A 10,103-nucleotide genomic window follows, 5' to 3' on the forward strand; every position below is an offset into this window, starting at 1 on the left:
CAGTGCATCGAAAACCTTCAATGCCTGTAACAGATGTCTTCCCTCGGAATGGACTTGGAAAATTCTTTCTGGATCAGTAAAATTAAAACTATTTTGTCTAAACGACACGTTGTAGTTTTTCAATTCTTCGCAGTACTTGTCACTTTTTATTTCGCTAAACATGGCTTTCGCTCGTTCCTCTGTTAAATATTCCCCCTTTGGTTGTTTGAACCAATTTTCTACTTTCTTATATAACTCTTGCGAAGAGACCTTACGATATAAACCGGAATTGTTCAAGCGTAGTAATAACTGTTCAATAACTTTGTCTAATTGGCCTCCACTAGGATAATTTGAAAAAAATTGGAAATGATTCAGAAAATCCATCATGTTTGCCTCTGTTACTGCTGCCTTGTCGATGCTTTTGTCACGTAAATTTTTATGGAAGTAAACCTCCGCACTAGCTTTTAACTCGGGCAAGATGTTTTCATTAAAAGTATAAAAGGGACAAAAGTTCCCTTCGTAGTGCAGCATGCTGCTGGCACTTACACAATGACGTTTAAAACAGTTCTCTAAGCCTTTTCCGTCAATATCCGTGTTGGTGCAAACAATAACAACCTTCTCTACAGAACCAGACTTAACCTCCAAGTACGAGAAGAAGTATTTGGGAAGGCTGAAATCGGCGTTCTTAGAGTTGCACGAAAATAATTGTTCACTGGTGACCTTCTTGCTTTGTTTGAACTTGGCCTGTAGTAAAACGCATTTGTCGTCCAAATCCAGAACGAGGTCATCGAACTTTCCAGCTTCCTTGTTCTCCGTGGACATTTTCCAGTTTTTCCGGCAACGGAGGGCATTTAGCAAAAACACAGCGAGCAGATTCAGTTGGAATTGAACACCTTCGAGCCCGGCGTTTCCTTTGCTTTTTTTGTACGTGTCTTCCATCCTCTTGGCAGGTGAAAATCCTGCAAAAGAAATAATACGGTGTCACCAATAAAGTCCGCCATTTTGGAACAGCTCACTTTCCTCGCTGTAACTATCTACATATTAAAACCTGATCGGAAGCTGACCGGTGGTGTCAAAATTAGAATGGGTCTAAGGGGTTTCAACTGCCAAAGAAGATTAAACAGAATTTTCTTCTACAGATTTGAACTCCATTGAAAAAATCCATCCCAATTTTTTTCTCAGTACATTCAAAAACCAATTTGCTCTTTGCACTTAGATTTAACGAAAATATTACACACTTACAGTTAAAAACATTAACCAAAGAGTATAGGCATGAGACAAAAGTGAAATAGGATCTAACAAGTTTTTATATCAAAATCTCTCTTAGATCAGGAAATATACCCTCCAGCACAGGTTCCTATAGGTTTGTATTCCTATACCGTAAATTAACAAATTCCCTTTTCAAATAAATAAATTTGTCGAAACAATTTTGTTTCTTCCTAACCTTACAATACCATCACACCAGTTTATATCAAATTTAACAATTTAACGGTTATTGCTTTTCTCATTAATACAAAAACATTTGTTTTATTCATTTTTTTAAATTTAAGTCGAAAAAAAGGACAATTTACACTTTGGTGTTACTAGATTTCAAATAAAAAAAAAGTTAGTTTCCAATGTGTGTTATATTGGGGACATTTTAGTAAAAAATATCGATCCTCGCTCGTTTGTTATTTACTATGTTAATGACTTGTGCACCATTAAATTGGAACAAAGTGTATATTCAATATAAAATCAAATATCATGGATTTTAAAGTAAACATCTAGTGCAGTTCGTTTGCTTATAGTACGGCAACTCGTCAATAAAGGCGCTGCTGTAACAAGAGTTGGCGTAGACAGTTACTTTTTTTTATTAATCCGCCTTAACCTTACTTTGCGTAGCTAGATAAATTTCTAGATAAAGTCGCAGTAGGCTTTACATTTATATCCCAACGACTTTGAAGTGGTGTATTTAGTCACTTTCGTTAGATTACAATTTTGTTTATGGTCGTGAATCTATATTTTAAAATTAAAAGACACATTATTGTGGTCTGACAATAGACATGAATTTTACCTTTTTCTGAGTTGAGATATTCCAAACTTTTAACACGCTCGAAAATTATTAAGTAATTATGAACATATGCTTATGCAAATAATTAAATTTATATAAAAATGATAAAATAAGTAATTATATTTCTGCGTACTTGATACCTAGTTATACAAGGTGGGTCTTTGAAAAGGTACGAACATTAAAAAAGAAGTATTTAATTTTTTTTTAAGTATTTTAAACTCAATTTTATGCAAATGTCTCAATCTAATTAGAATATTTTTCTTTGCATTGACAGCAATGATTTTATAACACGGTAAGTATAGGACCTTCAACTATACAGGGTGTGCCATTTAACACTCCCGCTGCCAATATCTCCGAAAGGAAGAAATTTATTTTAGTTTCGGAAATTGGGGTTGTTAGATTGTCCGAATAGCTTCAAATTTCAGTTAGAATTGTTAGTTCAAATCTTTCTGTATAGATGGCATGGCGTTACTAAGAAAAATTTCGTTCCCTGGAAGGTGGAAATACAGTCCATCTGAAAGATAGTTAGATTTTGAGTAATTTTTGTAATATAAAGTTTTTCCCTACATTTACTTGTTTTCGAGATATGTCGACTTCAATATGCAATGTATGATATAACAGGAAAATCTATTATTTAATTGTCACACCGATACAATATATTATTTTAAAATATTGTTATAATGACTATTAACACTACATACTAACTAACAAACAATAAATTATAACAAAACAAATGATCAACTACAGAAAAAAATTGTACAATGGTAAATAGTATAACTAGTATAGTTAAACTGAAGGACGCAAACTGATAAAACTGTAATTATTGGAAAACTAATATGTGTCATCTGTTATTGTTTTATTTTAAACAAATGACATGAGCCACCTATGACATCATCCATTGCATATTGAAGTCGACATATCTCGAAAATAAGTAAATGTAGGGAAAAACTTTATATTACAAAAATTACTCAAAATTTAACGATCTCTCAGATGGACTGTATTTCCACGTTCCAGGGAACAAAACATTTTTTAGTATCGTCACGTCATCTCTACAGAAAGATTTGAACTAACAATTCTAACTACAATTGGAGCTATTCGAGGGATCTAACAACCACAATTTTCGAAACTAAAATAAATTTCTTAATTTCGGAAATATTGGCAGCGAGTGTTAAATGGCACACCCTGTATACTTCAACTTTCTATAGAAACGGCTATATTTACACCGTATATGAAATCATAAAAAACACGTGTTTTAGTTTAAACACGCTCCCTAATTAAATAGCAAAATGTTATTAGCTGTTAGGCAGTCGCGTTTTGAGCATAAACAGATGTGTACCAGCTTGTTTCATGCAAAAGTCCGGGGAAAAATTGGGGCAAAATTCAGGGAAAAGTCCGAGGAACACTCCGGGAGAAAACTCCGGGAAAGTGTCCGGAAAAACTCAGGGGAAAATCTCTGGTGCTTGGTAGCTGACATGTAATATAAGTTAACAAAAACAAAAATAAGTCAAAAATGGTCCGTTTTTAGAATAAAATGTTTTTTTTTCTTAGAATCACCCCAAGCAGTGACTTTATAATCTTTAGTAAATGTTTAATTTTAATCAGGCAAATCGTTAAATATAATTTCATCAAAATCGGAAATATTTTATAAAATGTTTTTTTCAAATATCAACACTAAAAAATCCTATGAAGGAATAAGCGAAACATAAACCGAAACATCCTGTATAAAGGATAGTGGTTATAAAACATTTGTAAATTCATATGAATTAGACTTTATGGAATTAATACTTTTTTCTATTTGTTTAAAAAATTACTGACATGAAGTTTCAAAACCAATAACAAACTGCTTGAAATATCTTAAAAAATGAGATTGTCTTGAAACAAGAAATAAAAATAAAGGAAATAAAAGTGTAATGAGGCTGACTTGATTAGAAATGTAATCACCCGCACATCCTGTATTCTTACTATAAATTATAATTATGCTTTTTGACCTTGCTTATGGTATGGGACAGTGATTAAAGTAGCAAGTTAATAAATGCCATTAGTAGTAAATATCAATAAATACCTGAGACAAAAGGTTTTCTGTTGAGTTGAGATGGTCTGTTCTTCGCTTTCGAGATTACAATTTGATATTAGTGGCGATAAACTAAGAGAACAGCGAACACTAGCAAATGCGCAAATACATTATACTCTGATTTAGCAACAAAACAAAAACACCAACGTATGTAAATTGCAGGTTAAAAGAACAGAATGTTAGAGATGTGTTGCGACAGATCTACAGTGTTTTGTTATGAGATGAGTGCGTGCGTTTGTGTCAAGTGCACAAACAAAAAGTCATAAGCGGGAGGGATTAGTATCTCTCTTAGTTGAATCATTGTTTTTAGAAGACAAGTTAAACAACCTTGGTAAGTTATCTTCAATTAAATCGAGATGGCAGTGCTACGGAAGTGTATTTATTCATAAATATCTATATGCTTTTACGTTAGAGCATTGTTTTTAGAAGAAAACAATGATTATACAATGTTCTACCGTAAAACCAGGTAGATATTTACATTTATTTATGAATAAACACACTTCATCAGCACTGCCATCTGGACTTCACTGAAGAGAACTATCCAAGGTTGTTTAACTTATCTTCTAAAAACAACGGTTGAATTGAAAGATCAAACGAACTTACCTGTGAAGTTCAATTGTTTCGTTTCGAACAGGTCACTTGTATTTTAACTACGTAGTACACCATTTTCGCACCAGATGGCAATAAGTTTAAAGAAATAGAAAACTTATATCACCCGAGTCCTACTTCAGCCAACAACCTATAGATGTCACCATTATATTTAGAGCCGTTAAAATCTGAAGTAAACGGTCGGACAAAAAAAAATTTAAATTTAATATCCAATAGAATAATAACGATAACAATAATAATCTTTATTCTTTCAAAAATACATAGACGATTTCTATAAGTGTATCTTTATTAGATATTAGGGTTTTGACCAAAGCGTAGATCCCAAGGAAATAATCAGTGAAAAATACTCTCTTTTAACAGCGAGCATGGCAATAACTTGTGAACGAATCCATTTTTGAACAGCTTTATCAAAATTATGGATTACTATTATATTTCCATCATCTCTGAAGTTTCGAAAACATGTTACGTCAGAGATTTGCTTCTTTATTGAATTTTATGTCGGGTTGAAAAGTCAAAGTCAAAAAGCACCTTACAGTAAATAAAATAGTAGGTAAATGGTAAAGCTTTGCATAAGAATTTCGGTAGTTATCCACTTTTACGTCACCTCTCTTATACCTACTATCAAAGTACTCGGCAATTCTCTTTCTTATTACTACACTCAAAGTAGTGGACTTTGTTGAGTTGGACGTCGGGTTGAAAGAAGTAATTGTTAAATGGTCAGGGTGAGCATAAGGGCTTCATGACTGACCCATTTTTTCATCACCTCTCTACATTTCCTTCTTATTCCTATCCTCAAAGTAGTCGACAATTTGGAGGTGACCCTTAGCAAGAGCGAGCTGCTGTGCCATGTTGCCATCTCCATCTCCAATACCGAAATCGGCATCTAGCTGAAGAAGAAATTTGACCGTCTCCAAGTGACCGTTCGAGGCAGCAAAATGCAGTGGCATACGACCGTTCACATCTTTTACATTGACATCGCCACAGGTTTTCGAGAGACTCGAGGCAAGTTCGAGAAGGCACTGGACTGTGTCTAAGTGACCGTTCGATGCAGCTAAGTGCAGTGCGGTCAGGCCGTCATTATCTCCGGCAACAAAATCTGCACCCAATTCAATAAGGAACTTGACAGTATCCAAGTGACCTTTCCAAGCGGAAAACTGCAATGCCGTTCGTCCGTAATTGTCTCCAAAATTGAAATCGGCACCCCGCTCGAGGAGGAACTTGACCGAGTCCAAGTGACCATACGAGGCAGCAAAATGCAGTGGTGTTCTACCGTGAAAATCCCCGGCATTGAAATCTGCGCCCTGTTCCAGAAGGAACTTAACTGTTTTCAAGTGACCATTCCGTGCAGCTAAATGCAGTGCCGTGAGACCATTACCGTCTCCGGTATTGACATCTTGGCCCAGTCCGTGAAGCAACTTCACCGCATCCAAGTGACCGTTCAAGGCAGCGAAATGCAGCGGGATTTGTCCGTTTTTGTCTGCACTGTCGATTCTTGCTCCTTGCTCGGCAAGAAAGTCGATGGTTTCGAAGTGGCCTCTGTTAGCTGCGTAGTGCAGCGGTGTCCGACCAAACAGGTCCCTGATGTTGATCCCGCCCTCCTGCACGATAGTTTGTATAAACACGAGTAAATTTTCATTCTTATTTTGTCTGTTGATACCGATTTTCCCCGCGAGGTACTGGAAAACGTTTTTCTTTTTTAAGGAAATGCGACCTAGCACGTCGGGGATGTCGATTTCTTTGTCTCTGATAATTTTGAAATCCACGCATTTGAGGATGAATTGCAAAATGACTGTATAACCCTCCTGCGCCAGTAAATGAACAAATTTATGGTTACTCCTGTTCTTGTGACACGTGTAGGAGTAATATTTCTCGAAAACATTAGACGGTATGGAATCTAGGACCTCCTTTAGGAAATTGTTCAGAAAAACGTGTACGGTTAGAAATTCGGAGCACTGCAGGATTTTGACGAATAACTCTTGAAATTTTACGTTTGGATTTCGTAACTGAAGTAGCAATTCGCTGACTAGACTTTTAGCCACGAAATATTCCGCGAAAGTCCTGTGAATGAAGTGGATTTTACCGTTTGACTTCTGCACGATTCCTATCTTTAGCATGCTTTCGTTTCTATCTTCACAACCTTCTTGATAACACGAAAAAAGCCGGCGATGTTCCTCGTACAAGATCACATCTAAAGCGAGTATTCTGTGATGAACAAGCATTTCGTCAAACTGTTTATTCAGCGCCCCGTTCGCCGCTGCGTTCCCACACGGATTTCCTTTGTATACGTAGATGTTCCTTTTTTTCTCTATAAACGTATCGTACAATTCCTTAATTACCATTTTCTCTGGCAATTTCAGTTCTGTTCTAGTATCCTTTAAGTACTCTTTGCATCCTTGCCAGACTAATTCTTCCGATTTCGTGTCTTCTTGGAAGATCTCCGCTAGCATTCTCAACTGCAGAGGGATCGCCGTAAAGTCGTCTTCCTTGTCGCCATACCCTTTTGTCCAAGATGTCATTCTGTTTACTAGCGCCCTGGCGTACCGCTCGTACTTTCTTTCATCCTCACCGTCCGTGCCGAGATTGTGCATCCAATAACTAGCGAGAAAGTCCACCTGGTTCTGTTCGGTGAACGGTTGCAACACGAACGGCTTCACCCTCAAAACTTCTTCCAATTTTAGAATCATGTGAGGCCTTGTCGCAACGAAGAGTTTGTCAAAGTTGGCTGCTTGTCGGCACTGCGCCAGTAAGTCGAGAACGAGCTCAGTGTAATCAGGACTGATCTCGTCGATACCGTCGAGCATCAACACGACCTTTTTGTTCATAGAGAACACAAACCTTTCTAAATGGTTCGTCAGTTCTGTCGCCTTTTTAGAATTTAATAGTTTCATTGCGCTTATAGATCCCTCTCTATTGTTTAACGAGTCTCTTAAGATGGTGGTATATTCGGCGAGTTCGATTTTGATCACCCACAAGTGAGGATTTTTGTCTTTTATAGTCGCTGCTAGGTTAGTAAGGACGGTGCTCTTTCCAGTTCCCGCAACGTCCGAGATAAGTATCACGTCTTCGACCATATCATAAATGTCCTCTTCTGAATAAACTTCTTCGTTATTACAGCTCTCTTCATCTAGATTTAAAGAGATTGTCACCTCTCGACATGTTTCTTGCTGCCTTTTAAAGGTACGAGATATATAGTACTGCGAGTTGCGTTCGTTTAGGTCAAAAGGTCGTTCACCCACTTTGATTTCTTTCTTTCTGATCAGCTTTTCTAGGATTTCGGAATTTATAGCCCTCGCCCAAACTTCACGAGCCTGCGTTGCTAATAACTCTTCTAAGCTGACCTGCTTCCCTTGGAAAACTATACGTTGGTCTTTTACTAACCTGTCCTGGCACTCATCTGAGAGATCCTTGAACGACACGTAACCATCGACGTGTGAAATATTCAGTCCAATTTGTTGGCCCAGTCCATCGCTAGAATCGTCCACGAAAATAACTTTTTTAAAACTATATTTCTCCAATACATCCTTTAATTTGTTACTTAATTCCCTTATCGCGGTTTCCTCGGTGATTTTGATCCCAACTATTATCAAAAAGGTGTAGCGGGGAAGTCCAAATGCCTCTACGACGCATTTCTGTTCGTCTACTTCACCGTCCGGATTTACGTACAGTTGCTTGCTTCCCTCGCTTTCTAGAACACCACAAACTTTCAACGCTCGCAACAAACGTCCTCCTTCCGAATTGATTTGGAAAATTCTCTTCGGATCCGCAAAGTCAACGTTGTTATGCTTAAACGACACGTTGTAGTTATTCAATTCTTCGCGGTACTTGTCGCTTTTTATCTCGCTGAACATGGCTCTAGCTCGGTCCTCCGTTAGATATTCACCCTTTGGCTGTTTGAACCAATCTTCTACCTTCTTATACAACTCTTGGGAGGACACCCTACGATATAAACTGGAATTGTTCAGGCGGAATAATAATTGTTCAATAATTTTGTCTAATTTATCCCTGTTCGGGTAACTTGAGAAAAATTGTAAATGATCCAAGAAGTCCTTCATGTTTTCCTCCGTCACCGCTTCTTTTTCAAATCCCTTGCCTTGTAAATTCTTATCGAGGTAAATCTCCACGCTGGTTTTTAAATCAGGCAGGATGTTCTCATTAAACGTAAAAAACTGGCATGGGGCTCCTTCGTAGTGTAGCGTGCTGTCGGGTCCGGTAATGCGACGAGTCAAAAAACCCTTCAGGCCTTTCCCGTCGATATTTGTATTGGTGCAAACAATGACAGTCTTCTCCATGGACTCAGACTTAACCTCGAGGTACGAGAAAAAGTATTTGGGGAGACTGAAGTCGGAGGTCTTAGAGTTGCAGGAAAAGATTTGGTCCTTGTTGATTTTCTTGCTCTGTTTGAACTTCGCTTGCAGCAAAACGCATTTGTCTTCCAGTTCGAGCACGAGGTCGTCGAACTTTCCGGCCTGCTGGTTCTCCGTGGAGATCTTCCAGTTCTTTCGGTTGCGAAGAGCATTCAGCAAAACCACAGTCAGTAGATTCAGTTGGAATTGGACACCGTCGAGGCCGGCGTTTCCTTTGCTTTTTTTGTAAGTGTCCGTCATTGTTCCAGCAGATGAAAACTCTGCACCAAAAGTTATTATTAGTTACGTGGTACCTAGAAAACAACAAAAATATATACAGGATGTTTCGCGTAAGAACAGAACAGGAACATGTAGGGGGAGCCAAAATATGGTGATTTAACGCAACTTGCTGCGACCCTGATAGTCCAATCAAATTACTTTTTCAGGTGGCAAAAAATAGTTCAGTAATTGAAAATATGTAAAAATTATGAAAAATTCTGTAGAATTCAATGAACTACTTTACCCCACCTGAATCTTTGGGCTTCATTTTCAAAATGGCGCCTAAAGGTCGTAAAAAAACAGTTTCTTTCATTTACAAAAAAACTAAACATTTTAGAAAAAAATGTTTCAAACAAAAGTTGTAGGAATTTTTAGTACAGATCGAATAAACTCAAACCAGTTTTGATCGATAAATAAATTAATGAATTATTGCAAAAAAAAATGCTAAAAATCGCAATTTTTTCAAACGGCTGTGTCTCAAAAATAAATATGTGTTTATGAAACTTGGTGAAAGGATAGCTCTTGGTGAGCAAAATAAAATGATTTTTTCAAAATTGAAAAATATTTTATAGTTTTTGCAAAAATCGAATTTTTAGGCCGCCACATCATTAGGAATGGGGTTGGGTTTAAAATTTTCTTTAATAATTACACACAATGTGCAAATATTGTGCGAGCCTTAAATTGATTTCAAATATCGCAAAAAACAATCGAAAAATCGGTTTTCTCTTTGGGGCCATAAAACTTTGATTAAATTTTTGATTTCAATTCTTAT

At 37.0% G+C, this 10,103-nt stretch overlaps 1 protein-coding gene across 1 annotated transcript; it reads right to left on the bottom strand.

Moving 5' to 3' along the window:
* Nucleotides 1-4,993: 4,993 nt before the first annotated feature.
* LOC108916237 lies at nucleotides 4,994-9,313 on the bottom strand. Its single transcript, XM_018722445.1, has one exon. The coding sequence runs from the start codon at nucleotides 9,311-9,313 to the stop codon at nucleotides 5,477-5,479; it is 3,837 nt and encodes a 1,278-aa protein (XP_018577961.1). The 3' UTR covers nucleotides 4,994-5,476.
* Nucleotides 9,314-10,103: the final 790 nt, after the last annotated feature.

Source organism: Anoplophora glabripennis, unplaced genomic scaffold (assembly GCF_000390285.2).
Source record: "Anoplophora glabripennis isolate ALB-LARVAE unplaced genomic scaffold, Agla_2.0 scaffold1805, whole genome shotgun sequence".
Lineage (NCBI taxonomy): Eukaryota > Metazoa > Arthropoda > Insecta > Coleoptera > Cerambycidae > Anoplophora > Anoplophora glabripennis.

What these genes read in the sequence shown, in the direction of transcription:
- LOC108916237 (XM_018722445.1), bottom strand. Translation starts at nt 9,313, where the DNA reads ATGACGGACACTTACAAAAAAAGCAAAGGAAACGCCGGCCTCGACGGT.